The 22,154-nt window shown below is 44.6% G+C and overlaps 1 protein-coding gene across 1 annotated transcript in view; it reads left to right on the top strand.

The window, feature by feature from the left end:
- Nucleotides 1-22,154, top strand: part of GLDC (glycine dehydrogenase (decarboxylating)) — a 114,673-nt gene that overhangs the window by 77,724 nt on the left and 14,795 nt on the right. Inside the window, exons 16-21 of the mRNA XM_006863763.1 lie at nucleotides 3,618-3,693; nucleotides 9,407-9,532; nucleotides 11,604-11,753; nucleotides 13,032-13,144; nucleotides 15,154-15,295; nucleotides 19,007-19,118. Coding sequence (XP_006863825.1) covers nucleotides 3,618-3,693; nucleotides 9,407-9,532; nucleotides 11,604-11,753; nucleotides 13,032-13,144; nucleotides 15,154-15,295; nucleotides 19,007-19,118 — 719 coding nt within the window. The remainder of the gene's footprint in view (nucleotides 1-3,617; nucleotides 3,694-9,406; nucleotides 9,533-11,603; nucleotides 11,754-13,031; nucleotides 13,145-15,153; nucleotides 15,296-19,006; nucleotides 19,119-22,154) is intronic.

Below are 22,154 nucleotides of genomic sequence, written 5' to 3'. Positions count from 1 at the left end.
TGTGTCCAAAGTATGAGAGACGAAGCTTAGCCATCTTGGCCTCCAAGGAGGACATAGTGCTTGGTAAAATGGAAGGCCAGTGAAAAAGAGGAAGACCTCCAATGACATGGATTGGCATAGTGGCAGCAGCAATGGGCTCAAGTGTGGCAAAAATTGTGAGGACGGAGAAGGACTGGGCAGTGTTTTGTTCTGCTATGCTTAAGGTTGTTATAGTTCAGAACCGACTTGATGGTACTTAAGAATGACAACAAAGAACCTATTATTCACTTCCTTGTCCTCCCCATGCAGAGAACTGGGAACATTAAATAAGTTTACCATTGCTTCAGCCTTGCCCTCAGGAATGTATGTCAGTAACACCCAAAGCTTAAAAGCGATGCCTTTGAGCACTGTGACCGCAGCTAGCTGGCTGGCTGCTTGCTTTCATCGGCTGGGACCTGGCTGGAGATGGATTGCCGTAGTACCAGGTTAAAGTGCTTAGTTCTTCTAGGGAGCATATGATCCCTAACTAAATATTTGAGGTTTTAAAGGAATTACTATTATTATTTTAGGGATGATAGTGGTATTGTAGCTATATATTTAAAAATAACTCTTAAGCCAGTGTTCATAACAACACTGTTTACAATTGTCACAAGGTATAGAAACCACCCAAGTATTTGTCAGCAGATGAATGAATAAGCAAATGTGGTCTCGTCATACCCAAAATGTCAAAAACCAAACCCGTGCTGTGGAGGTGATTCCAACTCAGGGTGACCGTATAAAACAGAGTAGACCTGCCCCCACAGGGTCTCCGGACCTGGAAATCTTTCTAGAGGCAGACTGCCTCATCTTTCTCCCATGGAGCAGCTGGTGGGTTTGAACCAACAACCTCTAGGTTAGCAGCAAAGTGATTTAACTATGGCACCGCCAGGGTGAATTAGAGAGCTAATTCATCCCTAAAATTACGTTTTTTCTTGTTTTTGTTTTTCTTTAAAACAACAAAAATGTACTCTCTTTTGGTACTTAAAGCTTAGAAATCTAAAGGTGTTAGTAGGATACTGTTTCCTCATAAGGCTCCAGGGGACATTCCGTCTTTGCAGCTCCCAGGCTTCTGGTGGTTGCCAGCAAGCCTTTGATTTTCCTTGACTTGTGTCTGTGTCACTCCAATTTCTGCCTCTCTCCACATGACCATCTTTCCTCTGTGTCTCTGTTGTTGTGTCCAAATTGTCCTCCTCTTATCCAGACACCAGTCATTGGATTGGAGTCCTGCTATGGCGCTGGGGTTAATGAGCTGGACCACAAAGGTATTTGACCCACAAGGTCAGAGGTTCAAGTTCACCAGCCACTCCTTGGAAACCGATACAAGGTTGCTATGGGTCCGAACCGACTCGATGGCAGTTAACAACAGCAGTCACTACATTTAGGACACACCCAAATCTAGTCATAATTTCATTTTAGCTTGATTACATCTGCAAAGACCTTATTCCCAAATTCACATTAGCATTATTCACATTCACAAGTGCTGAGTGGGCAAGATGTTTAGAAGAACAGTGTTCAGTCCAGTCTGATAGGGGTATCCAGTTATGCCAGCACTATTTATTGGAAAATATTCTGTTTACCATTGAAATTTCTTTGGTGCCCTTGTCAAAAATCAGTTAAATACACAAGTGTGGGTGGATTTCTGGATTTTCTCTTCTGTTCCTTAGATGTGTGTGTATCGTTACACAATAGCCTTGATGACTGTGGTTGTACCAAAAGCCGGGAAATCCTGTCATGTGAATCCTTCAACACTGTTGTCAAGATAGTTTTGACACATCTAGGTCCTTTAAATTTCCGCACAAATTATTATTTTTGTGTATAAATGAGTGAAGATTTACACAGCAGGTCATCCATTTTAGAATCAACAAATCATATACTTTGTTTCATTACAATGACTGCAATCCCCTTCCTGGACCATTAGTTAGCAATATTGACTTCTTTTTCCTTTAACTCTTACGCTCCTCCCTGTGTCTCCCTGTGTCTTCATCTTCCCGCTTGCCAGTTCGTTCCATGACCTTTTCCTTCTCAGAAACAGTTTCAGGCTCTGTATCTTGGTCATTTGTGTGAACTGTTTGGTTCTCTCTTGTTTCTTCATGTGAGTGAAATGGATGTCTCTGGGACATTGTGGTATTGATGATTGTATGTTGATGTGTTCTTAGGCTCTCACCAACTGTTTCCTGTGGGTGTAGTTAGAGAATGGAGGTGTGTGTACCATTCTTGTCTCTTCGTGCCCCTCAGTTTAGGGTGGGTTTCACTGGTGTTGGCTGCTGTCTGGTATTGATTCAGTGATATAGGAGCTGGTATTGGTGCTTGCCCAGTGGGTGGAGCCACAAAAGGTATGAATGATTGTGGCTGAGCTGTGTGGGCATGGTCGCTGTCTCCTGTCACAGCAGAGAGAGTAGAACCACACACACAGACATACACACACAAGAAAACAAAACAGAATAAACAAACAACCAAAAATGAAAAGAGAAAATAATAAAGAAGAAAAATAAATAACAACAGGCAACAACTGCACCCCCCAAAAAAAAGAATGTCTGGAAAATGGAGGTATAGAAGAGGAAAATCAGAGAAAATGAAAGGAAGAAATTAAAACCAACAACAAAAAACCAGGGAGAGGGAAGATGAAAAGAGAAAGAGACTTGTTAGGTGCGGTTGAGTTGGTTCTGACTCATAGCGATCTTATACACAACAGAACAAAACACTGCTCGGTCCTGTGCCAACCTCGCAATTGTAATGCTTGAGCCCATTGCTGCTGCCACTGTGCAATCTAGCTCGTTGGGGGTCTCCCTCTTTTTCTCTGACCCTCTACTTTAGCAAGCTTGATGTCCTTCTCTAGGGACTGGTCCCTCCTGATAATATGTCTGAAGTATGAGCAATGGAGTCTAGCCATCTTGGCTTCTAAGGAGCATTCTGGCTGTGCTTCTTACAGCACAGATACTTTTGTTCTTCTGGCAGTCCATGGTACTTTTAATATTCTCCTTCAGCATTATAACCCAAATGCATCAATTCTTCTGCAGTCTTCCTTATCCACTGTCCAGCTTTCACATGCATATAGAGGCTACTGAAAAGAAAAAGAGACTAGAGACTAGTAAAGAAAAATCTGAAGGAAAAAAGAAAAAAAGGAAGAGGGGAAATGACAAAAAGAAGAAAGAAGGAAAAATAAAAGTGGAGATAGTATAAAATGCAAGGGAAGAAGAGAGAATAAAATGAAAACAACAGAATAACAAAAGGAAAAAACACACAAAATCAAAACTGAAAATCCAGTGCAGCTGTTGGACTGGGAGAGGATACAATTCCAGTGGGATCCTGCCATCCAAGGAGCTTATGGGGTGTGTGTGGGAGGGATGTGGCAGTGGAGTTCCCATAGGCTTCAGTGTTAGCTTTGTTCAGGTCTTGGGCAAGGGCCTAAAAGGCCCACCTTTGAGCACAAGTCGGGGAGCTTTGGCATACCACTAGGTGCTATTCCTTTGGCTGTTCATGGCACAGAACTTGATGGACTTCCTGAAGCGTCCAGAATGCCTGGCCCAGTGGTGCCCAACTGAACAAGCAAATGAAAGCAAATAACCCCAAACTCTGATCCTTCTCTTCTTGTCTTGCAGTGGAGCCCAGGGGGAATATGCCGGGCTGGCCACCATCCGAGCCTACTTGGACCAGAAAGGAGAAAGGCATAGAACAGTGAGTCTGGGGCTGCAGTGTGTCCAACCCTCAGGCGCCAGGGGCCTGTCCTTTCCTTCTGTGCAAGCTCACGGAAGCAGATGTGGGGGGTTGGGGAGTGGTCTATTATAAAGAAATACGTTTCTGTGAAGTGGCCATTATGGTATCTCACTCGACCCCAGGGAGGGAAAACACAGAAATAGAAGGCTTCTGCTCAAATCCTCTCTGTGAAAGTCCTCTGCTGGTCATGGAACTGGTCTCCCCGGGGAGTGTGGGGTAGGAAGAGATGTTGCCATCTGAATTTCCTCTCTTTGGTTCAGGCCTGGCTATAGGCTTGGGTAGGAAGTAGAGATCACACTTGAACTTTTCTTTAGTTTTCACTGTGCCTGAGCACAATTTTGGTCAGTTTTATACTAAAAACACAAAGCAAATAATGAGGCACTAATGCAAGCCAAGTTTGGTATGAGAGTCTGGAGTCTTTTAGTAGTTAATGTGCTCATTGCTGATCCAAAGGTTGGCAGTTCAAGTCCACCTGGACGTGCCTCCGAAAGAAGGCTTGGCGATCTACTTCTGAAAAGTCAGCTGGTGAAAGCTCTATGGTGCACAGCTCTTCTCTGACACACAGGGCTCACCATGAGTCAGATCGATTTGATCTGACTGGTTTTCTGAGAATCTAGTCTCCAAAGAGACTGGCTGGGTCCAAGCTGCCTCATGAGGTCCAGAAGATGCAAATGGGCTTGCTAGAATGCCCCTAATTTCCAGTGGTAGTGCCTTTGGCCTCAAACGGTGGGTGAAGGAATGTGTGTCTGACTCCTTTGTTTGGTGACATCCTACGTGAAGAGGCTAGGGCCTCTACACAAATGTGGAGTTCTTAGAGGGAGCAATGAGTAGGACTCAGAGGAGGGACAGAAGGACCTGCCACTCTCAGGCGAGTAAGAGCAAGAGGGCCCAGAGATGGGGTGGGGCGGTGGTGACCCAGTCTCAGTGCACAAGTGACTTGGCATGCCATTCTTCCTGAACAGCGTGGAGCTGGGTGCTACACCTTAGGGAGAAAGGGAAGGAAGGCATCCTTTTTGTAGAGCTTGTAGAAATAACAGAAGTACAACTCTGAAAATGTCGGTGTCCTTTCTAGATTAAAGTCTTAACTGAGGCCAACTCGTTTAGTTAGAGTAGAAGAAAATGACTTATGATTCAAATCATCAGGGAAGATTTTTCCACATCTGTGACGTCTGAGGCATTGGAGGCAGCTGCTCCTAAGCAATACACTCTAATGGGATCCAGCAAAACATACCTTTCCATTTAGAAAGGGCCATGGTCACCGTACTGCCCGGGTCCCTGATGACCCAGCCACTCCTGAAGTTATTTTCGCATTTGCCCTTTCGTTAAATTTCAGGAGGTCCTAAAGTGTAATGCCCACATTCTTGATTTGTCAGTTTTGTTAGTGGGGAATACAAGTTTATTTAACAAACACGTTGGATAGGCACTGGACTGCTAACCTCAAGGTTGGTGGTTCAAAACCACCTGCCACTCTTCAGAAACCCTGACGGGGTTGATATGAGTCTGAACCGACGTGGCGGCCCTTAATAACTACAGCATGTCACAGTTGCCATGTGCTAGATGTTGCCCTAACTAAGCATTTAATAATTTTCCATTTAAATAGCAACTCAGACTGAGGTTCCTAAACGAATGGAAAAGATTGACCAAAAAAACCAAAAAGCAACCAACAATCCTATCTACAGATATTTTTCTCTTCTCAGTTTCCTAAGACAAATTAGCGGCCTTTGTTGTTGTTGTTGTTAGGTGCCATCAAGTTATTTCTGACTCATACCTATGCACAACAGAACGAAACACTGCCCAGTCCTGGGCCAACCTCACAATCATTGCTACGTTTGAGCCCATTGATACTGCCACTGTGCCGGTCCATCTTGTTGACCTCTGGTTGTTGGAATTTTACCAGTGTTGAGAAGCCAGTGTCTTTTTGTACTCCTTCACTCATCCACCAAGTCTTTGAGGACTGTCTCTGCTCGGAGACGTACTATGCCAGGCACCCTGGGCAGTTAGGAAAGTGTAGCATCTCCCCAATGGGCATAAATGTGCCAAAAGCTGCAATCACTTTGGATAAACTAGAGCATTAGGCTTGGATCCTAATACTTCCAGATTCCTCACTACCCCATCATTTTAAAGGGAGGAGAAATGAACATTCTAGAAAAGAATGGAAGTTTCCTAAATAGAAGTATCTACCAGCGCTCAGCTGCTCACTTAAAGGTTGGAGGTTCAATTCTTCTACGAAGACCTTGGAAGAAAGCCCTGGTGATGTGCTTCTGAAAAAATCAACCATTGAGAACCATTCTACACCAGTGGGGTCACTAGGAGTCAAAATCAATTTCACAGCAGTTGGTATTCGTTGCCTATTGCTGCTGTAACAAGCTAACACAAATTAGTGGCTTAAGAGGATATAAATGCATTTTCTTAGAGTTCTGGAAGCCAGAAGTCGGAAATCAGTTTCTCTGGGCTAAAGTCCTGGAGCCAGGGTATTGGCTGATTTCTTCCTGAGGCTTCATGCCTTTCCTGGTTCCTGGAGGCTGCCCACATGCCTTGACTCATGACTCCCCCATTGCCTCTTCTTACATTTAAAAACTTTTCATTGTGCTTTGTGGAAGTTTACGGAGTAAATTCATTTTCCATTCAGCAGTTCACACACATTCTGTGTCATGCCACTGATGACAATTTCCACCTCCTCCCTGTCTTTCCTGTTACCATTCATCCTTCTCTCCTAACCCTTCCAGCCTTGAGAACTTTGTCTCTGAGCAAATGCTGCCCTTTGGATCTTGAATGGTTGATTCTTGCTAGGCGTGCACCCCTCCCTGGTGGTACTGGTCAGTGTGTGTGGTTTGGTTGGAAGTTCAGCCACAGGGATGAATTCAGATCCAGGCTCGAAGAGCCACAGTCTTTTGAGGGTCCCGCCAGTCTTCATCTGTCCATGACCCCCTTGACCTCTGGCTGCAGTCTTCACCTCTACTTTCTTTGTAGTCAGGTCTCCACCTGCCCCTCTTATTTATTTATTTGTTTGTTTATTACACCTCTCTTATAAAGACATTTTGATTATATTTAGGACCCACCTGGATAAGTCAGGGAAATTGCCCATCACAAGATCCTTAACCTCCTCACAACTGCAGGGTCCATTCTGGCATGTTGCGTAATATTCATGGGTTTTGGGGAAGAGAACATGAACATCTTTGAGGGTCCTTAATCAGTTCACTACAGTGTTTGATATTTTTGTTTTTAGTAGGATTTCTCTTGATTTGTTGTTGTGAAATGCCATCAGGTTGATTCTAACTCACAGCTATCCTGCACAGGGTTTCCGAGGAGAGGCTGGTGAGCTTGAACCGCCGACATTTCAGCCCAGTGCATTATCCCACAGCACCACACCAGACTCCGAATTCTTCATTTAGGTCTTCCTTTTTTTCCTTCCTTTATTTCCCTTCCTTTATCAGTCTCTGCCCTTAAGGGATCGTTTTATTCAGAGATCCTTTCTGTGAAATAAAATCTCTGTGAGAGAGGCTCAGCCCTTCCAGAAGACAGATGACTTGAACTTTTAACCTGAGAAAATTATGGAGAAAAAAAAGAGGGGAAGTGGGGTAAAGCATTTACACAAGAAAAATGATTTGAGAACAACATGTATGATCCATAGTCATTCAAAAGATGACAAACAGCCAGTTCTTAGAAGAGTGAGTGTCAGAGCAATTCCGTGTTTCTCTCTGGATTGAGTTCCCTTTTCATATCTGGGTGTTTTTCTAAAGCAGGTGACGTCACTGTATTGGAGAAACAGCTGGAAGCTAAGTATTCCCTTTATAAAGCTAGCTTTTACGATCCCATCCATCTTTCTTCCAGAGGTTGTGATATTATTATTCTGGGCTTTAAAAAAAGGCAGAAAGATTATTTTCTGGGTTATAGTTGCTTTTCTTGGGGAACCTTGGTGATGGGCTTCCCCATACAAGTGAGCCATCAGGCCTTGCCTACACTTACACGAATGTTGGGAGGAAGATGGAAATGATTGCAATCTGGGAATCCTAACACTGCGTCTCCAGAATCCAACTCATCTCTAGGACCCAGCTTAGCTTCCAACTAGTGAGCTGCTTCCCTTTGACTTCTCAACTAACTTGAAGGAGCATCTGATTTTTCTGAGTCCCCTCGGACCCTGTGTGCCCTACCTGTACCAGTCAGAACCAGCACCAGCTGCTCCAGAGTCATTCCAACTCACGGTGACCCCTTGTGTGTCAGAGGAACTTTGCTCCACAGGGTTTTCTTCAGAAGTAGATCCACCAGGTTTTTCTTTTGACGCACTTCGGGGTGCACTGGAACCTCCAACTTTTTGGTTAACAGCCGGGTTCATTAACCATTTGAACCACCCACAGACTCATCCTGTGGGCTCTAGACATTCATTCATGCAAATGCCAGTCACGTGAGTGAAGAGTGGAGTTGGTGATTTTACGTGCTTAGTTTCTGATTCTCCTGGCTGCTCCCAATCTGTTTCCCAGTTAGCACTGGAAGGCTGCCCACTGTTCTCACCCCTCCCGGGGAAGCGGAGAAGACCACTGAAGCTCTTTTCCAGTCTCTGGTCTTGTAAGGTTTGCCCTCAGTACTATAACTACGTCAAGAATTGAATAAGCACAAGTATGTTTTCAGTGTCCTGGTATGGCGCTGTAGGATAAACACTGGACCGAAAGGTCAGTTTGAACCAGAAGATCAGCAGTTCAAATTCACCAGCTGCTCCTTGGGAACCCTATACAGGGTCTCTGTGAGTCAGAACCAACTTGACGGCACTTAACAACAACAACAATTTTTGGTGTGGGGTCTTGGTGTGGCTTTGTAGGATAGCCACTAGACTGCTAACCACAACCCTCGGAAACCCTATGAGTCAAAATCAACTCCACGGCACTTAATGTTTTTGGTGTGCTGGGGTAGGGAAGAGAATGTGAATATCTGTAAGTCTTTAGGGAGCAATATTTGGGGATCAAATGGAAACTCCTCTTTTGGACATAGTTTGGAAAGAGCAGTAATAATTTAATTGGGTCAGCTTAAATAAAAGCATGTGGCACCTACTTAATTGATGCTCCAATTATGTTGAGGATCTTTCTGTTGCTATGACTGGCTCTCCCCACCCGCCACCACCTGCTTTTTTTCTTTAGTTGTGGTAAAAATCTACACAACAGAACATTCACCAGTTTCCACATGCATAATCCAATAACGTTGATTATATACTTCTTGTTCCGTACCCCTCTCCCTGTCTTTTTCCTAATCATCCCACTACCATAATGTAAACTCGGTGCTCACAGCCCTGCCAGCCACTAAGAAGCTTTGGTTCTGATGCATGTGTGAATCCCGTATAAGTGAGATCGTAGGGCGTTGGTCCTTTTGTGACTGATTAATTTCATTCAGCATAATGTTTTAAGGTTCAGCCATGCTGGGGTATTGACCAGGACTTTATTTCTATTTATGTCTGAGTAATGAAGAATTTCCAGTGGATGTAACCACCACAATTTATCCTTTCATCTGTTGATAGACATTTAGGTTGTTTCCAGCCTTTTTGACTATTTTGAACAGTGTTGAGATGAAGACTGGCGGACACATATCTGTTTGTGTTCCCGCTTCCACTTCTTTGGGGTATGTACTTGTGGAAATAGGTACTGATAGTGTTTTGCTCTTTTTCTTTTCCTTTCTCTCCATTCCTTAGGTTTGCCTCATTCCAAAATCAGCACATGGGACCAATCCAGCAAGTGCTCACATGGCAGGCATGAAGATTCAGCCAGTGGAGGTGGACAAGTATGGGAATATTGACGTCGCCCACCTCAAGGCCATGGTATGTTTGGTCTGTCCTGTAGAAACTGGGAGAGATCTGGGTTGAGAAGGGGCCGTGAGAATCAGGGACACAGCAGACTGCATCGATGTATCTGAGTACATCACTCTCTGGATTGGTCCCTTGTACTGATTTTGGAATAAGGTAAACCTTAGAAATGGAAAGAAGGGAAGGAAGGAGAAAAAACAATGAAAACACTCTTCTGCAACCCCAATACCTGTTTTCCTATCTATGTGTATACCCAAAAGAAGTGAACACAAGATCACAATGAAAAGACTCATCCTGGGACTAGCTCTAGAGAAACAGACATAAGACCACAAACCTCATGTTGTTGTTGTTGTCAGGTGCCATCGAGTCGGAACCGACTCATAGCGACTCCATGCACAGCAGAACGAAACAATGTTCGATCCTGGGCCAACCTCACCACCGCTGCCACCCCCGAGTCCATCAATGATGCCACCTGGCCGATCCATCTCGTTGGAGGTCTTCCTCTTTTTCTCTGACCCTCCACCCTACCCAGCATGACATCCTTCTCCAACGATTGTTTCCTCCGGACTACATGTCCAAAGTAGGAGAGACGAAGCTTAGCCATCCTGGCCTCCAAGGAGCACTCTGGCTGCACTTCTTCCAAAACAGATCTATTGGTTCTTTTGGCAGTCCATGGCACCCTCAGTATTCTCCTCCAACACCACAACTCAAAGGCATCAATTCTTCTACGATCCTCTTTATTCACTGTCCAGCTTTCGCATCCATATGAGGCTATTGAAAACACAATGGCCTGGGTCAGGCGCACCCTAGTCCTCAATCTGACATCTCTGCCCTTCAATACTTTAAAAAGTTCCTGTGCAAACCTCATAGACTCTTTAAGAATAAAGAACAATCAAGGGTCACCTTTTTAGTCCCAAATCAAAGTGACTCTAGTCTATTTTTCCTTCCCCTGGCCAATAGGGGGGTGACCTTTTACACAGAAACCCCTCCCCCATTCTCTAATTCACATGCATTATTCATGGAGGTTATAAGGCTACTCCTGCATTCTTCCATCCAACCTTCTCTCTGCTTCTGCTCCTCCCCTCACTAACAAGCCAGCCGCCAGTCATACACGTAGCCCATCTTGTGAAACACAAATGTAGGATTTGCATATGTCTGTGGCTGCCCCAGCTACTACCTGCTGAATTTTGGGCAGTGTTCCCGTCAAACACCAACCCCCACTTGTAACCTTCCAACCTCCAGGAAGAGGTTGCTTAGCAACCGTATCTGCTTGCTGCTGGTGGACTGAAGGCTGCATCTTAAGAGGGAAAGAAATCAGCTGAATGAATAGCAATGCGATTCTGTTGGGGTTATTAGGCCCGCGGACTGACAACTTCATGTAATTGCTTTCAAAGGAAAGCTGAAAATATACAACGCTGTTCCTCTCTCCCATCCACGCTACCCTTCCCTTGACCCACAAACTCTTTTCCCACAAATATTCAAGCCTAGTAGTTGTAATTATGAACTCTCTCCAATGTAGGATGCAATTCCCCCCCCCCCCCTTTTTTTTTCCATTTTCATTTCCACCTGAGCCCATTCTGACTCAATGGACATGAAAACAGGAATGTGGTTTTTTATATGCTCGCCTTCTGTCAAAAGGAAAAAATGAGGGCGATTTTGATCAGCAGGAATGCTCCTTGGGGAATTCTGATTTCTGTGGAATGGGAGGGAAAGGGGGCAGGGGTGAGATGAGCAGAGACCGATTAACTGTGAAAAAAGACATACGTGTCTTGAAACAAAGATGACTGAGGTAATTACTGAGATAGCTCAACCCAAGGGAAAACCGCCAAAAGATCCACATCTTCTCAACATTCTTTTTGGTCTTGATTATGAAGACCTAGCCTGAAAGGATTGTGTTATGCCTTGGGAATGACTTATGGAGTGGGTAATCACTGTAGATTCTTTCAAGATGCCATTTTGCTTTGTGAGACAGCTCCAGGAATGAGAAGAACATGACTTCATCTTTCTTTAAAATCAACAACAAGTGTTTGGCCAAGAAAGAAACGTTCTCTCCCTGTGTCTCTCTCTGCCCATCTCGGTCCCATAGGTGGACAAACACAAGGAGAATCTGGCAGCCATTATGATCACATATCCATCCACCAACGGTGTGTTTGAGGAGAACATCAGGGACGTGTGTGACTTGATCCACCAGTCCGGAGGACAGGTCTACCTAGACGGGGCAAACATGAACGCTCAGGTGGGAAATGTAATGGAGAACCCTGAATTACCACTGCACGATGGTTAAGTCTACCCACCAGCACACCCCCTTTTTTTGTTTGTCTCCTTTCTTTAAACATGGCACTGAATTCAGATACTGAGGCTGACTTTACTGCCAGCTTCAAACCAAGCCCTCCATTTCCCCTGGGAATATAGGTCCTAGAGGAGATGCTGGGCCGGGGCAGGTATGAAGGTTGAATTGAAGCAGGCAGTGAGCTGAATTTCCTTAGAAAGTTGTTGTTAAGTACCATGGAGTCGGTTCCAACTCATCGTGACCCTGCACAGGGTTTACGAGGCTGTAAATCTTTACGGGAGCAGAAAGCCTCATCTTTCTCCCTTGGAACAGCTGGTAGTTTCGAACTGCCGACCTTGAGGTTAGCAGCCCGATTCATAACCACTACGCTACTGGAGCTCCTTGGACAGTATTGTCAGGGAATACCAACCCTCTGGAATTACCTGAGGGAATTCAGAACCAAGGTCTGCCCCCTGGGAGGATGCTGATCCCCACGGCCCCGCTTCCGCTACATTGGTTATAAAATAACTGGATGGTCCTGAGGGTGCAGTGGGTCTCTGTAATTGCTACACTGGTGGGTGGGAGGGGTCTCTGAGGAGAGATGCATCACGTGCTCTTTGGGGATTTTTTAAACTTCTTGGATTCCTTACCATTTCACATGCTTTCTGTTTTTCTTTGCTTCTCTCTGCATCCGTCACAAGTGCAATCCAAGGATTATCCATTGTTTCCATAGCACGAGTGCATTCTTGGTGCTTGGACATGTTCAAAATTAGCTCGAACACCCACGTGGTAGGAATGCCAGTTGAGTGCTGCGCTGGTATCTGGATCACCCCTGGAACTTTTCAGTCCTCTGCCTGTATACAGTGCCCTTTTTGATGACCCTCAGCCCTTCATCTAGTGCTCCCTAAGGAGAACCGCAGGGGAAGCATAAGTCTTGGGGCAAAGTTCCTATTTTACCAGGAGGAGACCCTTCCTTGTGTTATGAGCATTGGCTCTCCTCCTGTGTATTCAAATCTGTAGTTTAAGATCCACGTTGGGCTATGTGATCACATGCTGTTTCCATAGAACCCGAAATGCCAGGTTTTGGCTGCCAACCTCAGCCAGTACTGAGACGACTTCTGTGAATGCCACGTCCATGCTTCTGCCGTATTTCACCTGCTGGCCTGTCCCCCGGGGTCTGCAGATCCCATGCCCTTCTCACCAACGTACTTTTGACTCTCACTTTGGCTCTGCTCTTTGTGGCAGGTGGGACTGTGCCGTCCTGGAGACTTTGGGTCTGATGTCTCGCACTTAAACCTTCACAAGACCTTCTGTATTCCCCACGGAGGAGGTGGCCCTGGCATGGGGCCCATTGGAGTGTGAGTATGGGGCAGCGGGCTGAGGATGGCTCTGGGAACTGAAAAGAAAAGGATTGCTTAGTCTCCCATCCAGGTTCTGGTGTCAAGGCTATCTTTGTGGAGTGAGCCTGAGAGAGGTGGGAGGGACGCTTGTGGGCAGGTCCAAGGAGAAGCCTGATTGGCTGCACTCACCTCAGTGTTGCCCCAGGCATAGACACGCAGAAATGTTTACTTGCCTTCATGCACAGGGAGCTTAGGGACCCGGATGCTGAAGTGGTTGAGTGCCACTCCAAACCATAGGTTGGCAATTTGAACCCAGCAGTTGCTCTACAAGAGCATCTGCTTTTATAAGATTTACAGCCTTGGAGACCCGAAGGCCCAGTTCTGCTCTGTCCTCTGTGAGTAGGAATCTGTTTGCTGGTAGTGGGCTTGGTTTAGGTTTCTCCCTATTAATAACCAAACCTGTTGCACTTGAGAGGGAAGACAAGTTGGCCAAGAGAGGCAGTGGGGCCACGGGGAGGAAAGAAGAGGAGATAGAGTGGAAGTAGGGCGGTGATGGAGGACTTGTAAAGTGCCGTCAAGTCATAGCGACCCGGTATCAGGTTATCAAGGAGCAGCTGGTGGGTTTGAACTGCCAATTTTGTGGCTTGCAGTCTAGGCAGGGACAAATGTGGAGGAGGCAGGGGATGAGGGTAGGAAGGTGGGATCAGATGGAGTAGAACTGGGGTTGGGGGCATTCCTGTCTCTGAGTCCAGAGCTCTGCTCACACCTGTCTCTGCCTCAGTGCTTGGGCTGGGGGGCGGGAGGTGCTGGATGCTTTCAAAGCTTCTGCATCTTGGTCAGTGGTATCACTAGCCAGGCCCCACCAGGTAACACTGTCAGAGGGAGGGACACCGAAATATGACTGCCAATAAGATTTGTGCAGTTTCAGCAACAATTTATTATTTTTATTAAAATATCCCTGTAGTTGGTTATAACAACAAAAATGTATTTTTTTTTGTAAGTCCAGGTTACATGTCCCAATATATCCCCAGGGCTAACACTCTGTGTTCGTTTACTTTTTGAACTTTCTAATGTGCTCCAGTAAGAGCTGTTGTCATTATCCAGTTATAACAATGTGGTCTTGTTGATTTTTATCAAATTTTCTGGTGATCCAGCTGCAATATTGGGGCGTACATCAATCACTTTTTTGAGGGTGAAGTAGTCATTAAAGGAAGAGGAAAATCAAAAAGACTTCCACTCAGGTTTACTAATTATGTTTTGACATGATAGAAAGATTTTATTATTACACTATTTTGTTGTTGTTGTTAAATGCTATTGAGTAGATTCCAAATCATAACAAACCTGTATGGGGTTTCCAAGGAGCAGCTGGTGGGTTTGAACTGCTGACCTTGGCAGTTAGCAATCCAATGCTTATCCTACAGCGCCACACCAAGACTCCATTCATTAGTCTAAAGAACTATTGCGTGTAAGTAATTTACAAGTATAGAAGGAGTCCTGGTGTGGCGCTTATAGGATAAACACTCGACTGCAAGGGTGGTTTGAACTGCAAGGTTGGAGGTTCAAATCTATCAGCCGCTCCTTGGACACTCTTTACAGAGTTGCTAGGAGTTAGAACTGACTCAACAGTACAACAGCAGCAATACAAGTATATAGAAAGGAGCTTCAAAAAGTTCATTGAAAAATGGAATTGAAATTTCCCTGATGTATATTTTATATATTCTGTGATTCAGTGTGGTCTGGTAGATTGGGGTGAGATCATGGTCACCTCCCTCCTTGACTTTGACCTTAGTGAGCCCACTGCTCTTAGCAGGGGTCAGCTCTCTTCTGCTGTCAGCGCCTCTAGCTTCCCTAGACGGCCCAGCACATGCCTGTTTGGTTGGAGTGAATCCTTTTGTGTTATTCTTGTGTGTAATTGGTGGCTTTGCACTGCCGATCTTGTGGTAAGCAGTCCAGTGCTTATCCTGCAGTGCCACACCTGGGCTCATCCTTTTACATCTGACCAATTTCTGCTTTTAATGAAAACCCAGGAAGAAGCATCTTGTCCCTTTCCTGCCCAGCCATCCCGTCATCGCAGCGAAGCTGGGTGTGGACTCACAACCTTTGGGCACTGTGAGTGCTGCCCCGTGGGGTTCCAGTTCCATCCTGCCCATCTCCTGGGCGTACATCAAGGTGAGGCCTGGATGGGTCACAAAGCAGGGCGGGTGGGGACACAGAAGAGCAGACTCCCTCCTGGCTTCAAAATCAGGAAATCCCTAATCTGAGATGTGGTACAGTGAGTAGGGCTGACTGCCTAGTGGAAGAACTGGGTCGGTCCCCAACTGATAACTTATATTTCTATCCCAAATGTTGTGGTTGTCAGGTGCTGTCGAATTGGTACCAACTCATAGTGACCCCATGCACAACAAAACAAACCACTGCCCAATCCTGCACCAACCTATCATGCCTACAGTGGAGCCCATTGTTGTTCCCACGGTGTCAGTCCAGCTTGCTGGGGGCCACCCTCTTTTTTTCTCTGTCCCTCCACTTTACCAAGCATAAGTCCTTCTCCAGGGGCTGGTCGCTCCTGATAATATATTCAAAGTACGAGAGATGAAGTCTGGCCATCTGGCTTCTAAGGAGCATTCTGGTTGTACTTGTCTGGTTGTACTGTGGTGACTTGTATGTTGCTGTGATTCTGGAAGCTATGCCATGGGTATTTTAAATACCAGCAGGGTCACCCACGGTGGACAGGTTTCAGATGAGCTTCCAGACTAAGACAGACTTAAGAGGAAGGAGTGACAGAATGCTTCTGGATATTTAGTCACTGAAAACCTTATGAATAGCAGTGGAACTATCCCAAATAGACTGAGTCCAAAATCTACATTTTAACAAGACCCCCAGGTGATTCCTATGGATACATATCTGAGATGGATGGGCACAGTAGTGGCAGCGATGGGCTCAAGCGTAACAACAGTTGTGAGGATGGTGCAGAATGGGCAGTGTTTCATTCCGTTGTGCATAAACAGGGTCACTGAGTTGGAACCAACTTGACGGCACCTAACAATAACAACATCTGTATATTGGAGATCTTGTTAAAACATAAATTCCAGTTCAGTCTGTCTGGGGCAGAAAAGCAAATTCTCAGCAAGTGCTGGAACCAGAACCAACCAATGTGAAGCCCTGGTTCAAATGCATTTCATCTCTTCCCATGACTGTTGGCTTTGGGTTTTCATAGTGAGTTTCACATCAGAAAAATGATGCAGCAGACATTTTTCCAGACAGAGTTCAGTTCCGTGAGTCATGGGTGCCCTGACCAGTCATTTCGTTTCCTGTAGGAGTCCCATGTCAGCAGTGCACGTTCAGTTTTGACCCTTGGTTGAGGTCCTGGGAGCATTTTAGGAGTATAGCTCACTTGACTTTGTTTCCTGGGGCCTGAAGGAAAAGATAAAAAGGAGCAGAGATTTGCTTACATGGTGGTCTCCCCAGTCTTTCTCCCCTTCAGGGCCTGTGGAACTGTACTCTCTCAGGTCATTAGACTTTGTTGGACAACTGACTTCCTTTTGTCATTCTCCAAAAGGACACTGGGGCCAGTTTTGTTAGTACTGCCTTTGTGTAAACTAGCCTGCTTGCCTCCCGGGCTGACAGAACGATGCTTTGGATAGAAACGACTTGTTCAGTACTAATTACAGCAGCCATCCCAAATGCACACTTCAGCTACACCAACCATGCCAGAAGATTCTCTGAGGCTGACTGCTATTGTGTGGGCTTTAGGATTCTTTGTTTTAAAAATAATATTTGATCCTGTCTTTGGTGAAGGTTTACACAGAAGGTTAGGTTCCCACTCCACCATTTCTACCCAAGTTGTTCAGTGGCATTGGTTTGATTCGTCACAATGAGTGAACTATCTCATTATTTCCCTTCTGGTTGTTTCATTTCCATTCATCTAGTTTCCCTATCTCCTTACCTTCTCATCTTTGTTTTGCAGTAATTGTTGACCCTTTGGTGTCATACAGGTGGTTTTTTAAAGGAGCACGATACTCATTACTTAAAAAAAATTTTGAACATTTTATTGTGTTTACCATTCAACAATTCATACACAGATTGTTCCATGACATTGGTTTTAGCTCCACAATCTGGCTGAAAGAGGTGACCTTTGGGAATGACCTCAGTTCTGCAGTGTTATCTTATGATTCTTCATGAAAACGATCTTCACAGCTGGAATGACAATTCCGTACCTCAGAGATTGTTGTCCGTCATCGAGTTGAATCTGACTCGCGGTGTGCAGACTAGAACTGCTCCTTTTTAATATGACACTAAGAGGCAGCATTTGCCTAAGGACAACGTTCAGAAGGCTGCAAGGGTTAGGGAAGAAGGAGGAATGGAAACAAAGCCCTGGGAGTGAGTGGGATGAGGGCTGTGAACTGGTGAGCTCCCTTTTGGTTCCTGTAAGTCCAAATCATCCATTAGAGACGTATGCAGGTAGAGAGAGTGCCCCACTGGAGACAAGTAAACGAAATGCCCCCAAATGCTTTGGCCACTTATCAATGACACCAATAAAAGTGTCCATTAAAAAATTAAATAAGATAGGGTTTGTTCTGGAGTCCCTGGTGGTAGAAGTGGCTAAGTATTTGACTACTAACCAGAAGGTGTGCGGTTGGAACCTGACCAGTGGCAAATCAGAATAAAGGCCTGGTGATCTGCTCTCAAAAGGTTACAACTTTGAAAGGTCTCTGGAGCGGTTCTATGTTACATACATGGGTCTCCATGCATTGGGATCTATTACAAGGCAACAACACGGTTTAATCGGCATCTCTGACCTTCGATTGGCGCTCCCCTGAACTCCATGACACACTGACACTCCTGGTCAGTCAGTGACTGGCTGAGTTCAGTCCGTTGCATTCCTAGGGAAGGTTCTAGTCTTGCAAGTTGTGAGAAGCACATCCCCCCGACTGTGGTGACTCCTGGGCTGGACATCCCCCTTCACACCTGCATCATTTGCCGGCTTCTCTCGGTTCTGCCCAGCATTAAGTCTCCACTTACGCTCGCTTGAGGAACCTTCTTAGACCAGTCTGTCCTCCCCTGACGCTGGACTTGGCATTCCAGTGGCTTCACTTGGTACTTCCTCATGTGATTTGTGTTGGTCATGCATTTATGTCCACCCCACATCATCCACAGTGTGTGCTAGGAAGAAGCAAAGTAATAAAAACCGGTGCCCTCTTGATTTTCTGCTCTTTTCTTGTGATGATGTGCATCCCATGTGATCAGAGGATGTAACCACCAGAAAAGGATAATTTGGGACTTGCAGTTGTTCAACAGAAATAGCCTTAACTATGGACAATTGGGAGAGAAACCATACAAAATTGATTCAACAGAGTCTTTGGCCAAGATCCCCTGGGATTCTTGGCAATTATTGAGACATCTCAAATTCAAGTTAAAAAAATTCACATAATCTAAGGACAATTCTCTTCCTTTATACTACAGTGAAGGCTGTGAAATCACTGCTTAAAAGAGAAAACTGAAAATCACTTGAAACTGATGTCTCTGGTCCTGGTCGATGTACTCCCCTGTCTTGCTTAGAGCTGTGAGGGGGCGGACTTCTTTTGTGGGTGATTTATCTGGGACGTCTTGGGCGTTGGGCTTTGAATTGGTTCATTCCAGGTCCACCCCCTGCTGAATATTTGCCACTCCACCCCAGATCTACCAATCAGAATCTATAGTTTAACAGGATTCCCAGGTGATTCTTGTTAAAATATCGATTTGAATTCAGTAGATCTGGAGTGGAAAGGCAATTTCTCAGCAGGGGGTGGACCTGGAATGAACCGGTTTGGAGCTCTGCTTGGGTGAGTGGCTTGACCTCTGACCTCACTGGTTCAAAGGCTGATGACTCTTTCTCTCTTGCAGATGATGGGAGGCAAAGGCCTGAAACAGGCCACAGAAGTTGCAATATTAAATGCCAACTACATGGCCAAGCGATTAGAAAAACACTACCGGGTGCTTTTTAGGGGCTCAAGAGGCAAGTATGGACTTTTATCTCTCTTCCATCACATTGGGGCGTGGTCTCTGGCACACCAAATTGGACCTAGTAGAAGTAGTTTCGGAACTGAGCTGTGATCCTCATCTCTTACGGAAATAACTTCCATTTTGCGAATACTTTAAGGGCATCACAGTATGCAAGCCTGGCCCTGGCTTCTCCACGGCCCACCCATGTCAACAAGGAGTCTGTCCGATGGAAAGCTGTGGATGTCAAAGCCACGAGCCCATTTGTAAACAAAAGCACTATGGGGATGCCCCAACATTGGAATGATGCAGCCTGGTGGAGGCAGGGTGCGAGCGTTGGGAGGCTTCTGGGAGGAGCTGTATGAGCAGGTCCTGTGAGGAAATGCGGACAAGGCAGGACACACAGACTGCGACTTGAGGGACTTGGAAGGCTCTGGACTTTACCCTGCAGCCAGAAGGTAGACATGAAGGGGTTTTTGTTTCTATTTTAAAATATGTTTATTTTTTTTGTTATTGGTAAAAAAAAATTTACATGACCTAACATACACCAACTCAACAATTTCTACATGGTCAATTCCTTGACCTTGATGCCAATTTTCAGGTCATGATGTCATTCTCATTCTTCCTCTTTGAATTGTTGCTACCCCCATCAGCATAAACTCAATGCCCTTAAACATTCCTTCTAAGCATTTTCAATTTTTATTTTTAACCTTTTATTGTGAATTGAGTGAAGGTCTACAGAGCAGATCATTAGTTTTACATTCAACAAACCATACACTCGGCTTCACTCATGTTTGCAGCCCCCACCATGTCCCAACAGTTTAGCATTGTATTCCTCTCTTCATCTACCGCTACCTTCATCTTTCCTCCGCTGACCTCCCTCCTGTCACCATGTTAACATGTGTTTACCATCTAGCCCATGAATGATTTTCCCTCCCCTCCCCGTAACCATCACAGATTGTTTTTTATTTTGAAAACATTCATCTCATACAATGCTTGCCCTTTTGTGTTTGATTAATTTCACTCAGCATAATGCCCTCCAGATTCAACTATGTTGTGAGGTGTTTCACAGATTCATCCTTATTCTTCAGTGTTTCGTAGTTTTCCATTGTGTGTATGTGTCAAAGTTTGTTTAACCGTTCTTCTGTTGCTAGGAATTTTAGCTGTCTCCATCTTTTTTTTATGTTTCTTGTAGACAGTGTATTGAATGAACTTGTTTTCTTATCTGTTCTGCTGCTCTTGGTCTCTTGACTGGTACATTTAATTCATTTACACTCAGTGTAATTATCAATAGGTATGAATTGATTATTCTCATTTTTTTGTGGTTTGTGTGTGTGTGTGGTGCTGCTGGATTCTTTGCTCGACATAATTTTGTTTGTGGGTATTATTGTCATTTTTCTGTTGTGTTAATGTTTACTAAATTTTTCTGATTTTCCTCTTTTTTTGATGTGCAGGTAGGTGTCTTATTTTTCTTGAAGGCTACCCTATAATTTATTAATTTTTTCCCCTGCTTAAAAGAGGCTGATTTATCTTGAATCTACTTGACTTTCTTGCCATTTGAAAGTTCTGTATCTATAATATTTGCCCTTTTGTTTTGTAGTTGACTTCAGTATGCAGTAATAGCTCTGGTTTCCTCTTTTCGGTTTTACAAATTTGCTTTACTTTAAATACTTCCTTATCTGGATTGAGTTCTAGATGGTGTTGTCATGAATGGTAAACTTAGGTTGTAGTTTGCTGTTTGTTGGTTCTCAGTCCAGACAACACCCTTTATCATTTTTTGCAAAGTGGTCTGGCCATTACAAATTGATTTAAATTCTGTTTATCAGGAAATGCCCTGGCTTCTCTGTCGCATTTGATGGACAGCTTTGCTGGGTATATGATTCTTGGTTGTCAGTCTTTTCATATGTCATCCCATTGCGTTTTTGCCTGCATGGTTTCTGCTGAGAAATCAGAGCTTAGTCTTACTGCTTCTCCTTTGTAAGTAACTTTTCATTTCTCCTGAGCTGCTCTCGGGAGTCTTCCCTTTTCTTTGGTTTTGGAAAGTTTGGTTATGATATATATATCTTGGTAGTTTTCTTTTGTGATCTATCCTGTTTGGGGTTCGTTCAACTTCTTGCATGCTTATTTTCTTTCATGATATGACAAAAGTTTTCTTCCAACAAGGCTTCAACATTTTTCTTTGTGCTTGTCTCTTCGGGTTCTGGAATTCCATCAGAAGTTGCTCCTGTGCATGGTGTCCCACAGAACTCTTAGGCTCTTTGGAATTTTTTCATTCTTTCTTCTGATTATTTGTTAAGTTGTTGATAAGTACCGTGGAGTAGTTTCCAACTCATAGCGAGCCCTTATAGTGTTTCCAAGGAGCAGCTGGTGGGTTTGAACTGCTGACACTGTAGTTCACAGACCAGTGCTGATTCTGTAGTGCCACACCAGGGGTCTGTCCATCTAGCATTCAAGTCGTTCTGAGAGATTTCTCTTCAAGCTCATTAATTGGGGCTTCCATTGCTTCACATCTGTTCCTTTGCCCTTTTTATGTATTGTCCATTTCTGAGACCTCAGTATTCTTCTTCTGGATTTCTAATGCCAGGTTTTCTATTGTTTCAAATTTTGCATTTATTTTGTCTGTTCTTGTTTAGTGTTTTCCTGAATTCTTCTAAAGTTTTTGTGTTCTCATTGCATTCCTCAATCTTTCTATTGATCCACTGAAGGTACCTAATTATCTTTCAGTTACTTCTGTGACCTTTTCTTCCTCAGAAACATCGTCTGGCTGTGCATCTTGGTCATTTGAGTCATCCTCTCTTGTTTCTTCTTGTGAGCTAAAATTGTCTGCTGTCTCCAGGGCATTGTAAGGTTATCGTATTTATACAAATGAAGTGTAGTTGTTGGACCTGGAGGAGAGAAATCTCTGGGAACTCATGAAGTGGTTGTGGAAAGGATGTGACAGCAGAGTCCCTGGCCCTAGATGGAGTTCCTATTGGCCTTGGTGTTATCGATATTCAAGGCACTCAGTCCAGAAGCAGTTTGTGGGGACCCTAGATGGAGCTAATATAGAAAT

This window comes from Chrysochloris asiatica, unplaced genomic scaffold (genome assembly GCF_000296735.1).
Source record: "Chrysochloris asiatica unplaced genomic scaffold, ChrAsi1.0 scaffold00056, whole genome shotgun sequence".
In the NCBI taxonomy this organism is placed as follows: Eukaryota; Metazoa; Chordata; class Mammalia; order Afrosoricida; family Chrysochloridae; genus Chrysochloris; species Chrysochloris asiatica.
The sequence above is the reverse complement of the archived record's forward strand: the minus strand, read 5'-3'. Positions and strand labels throughout refer to the sequence as shown.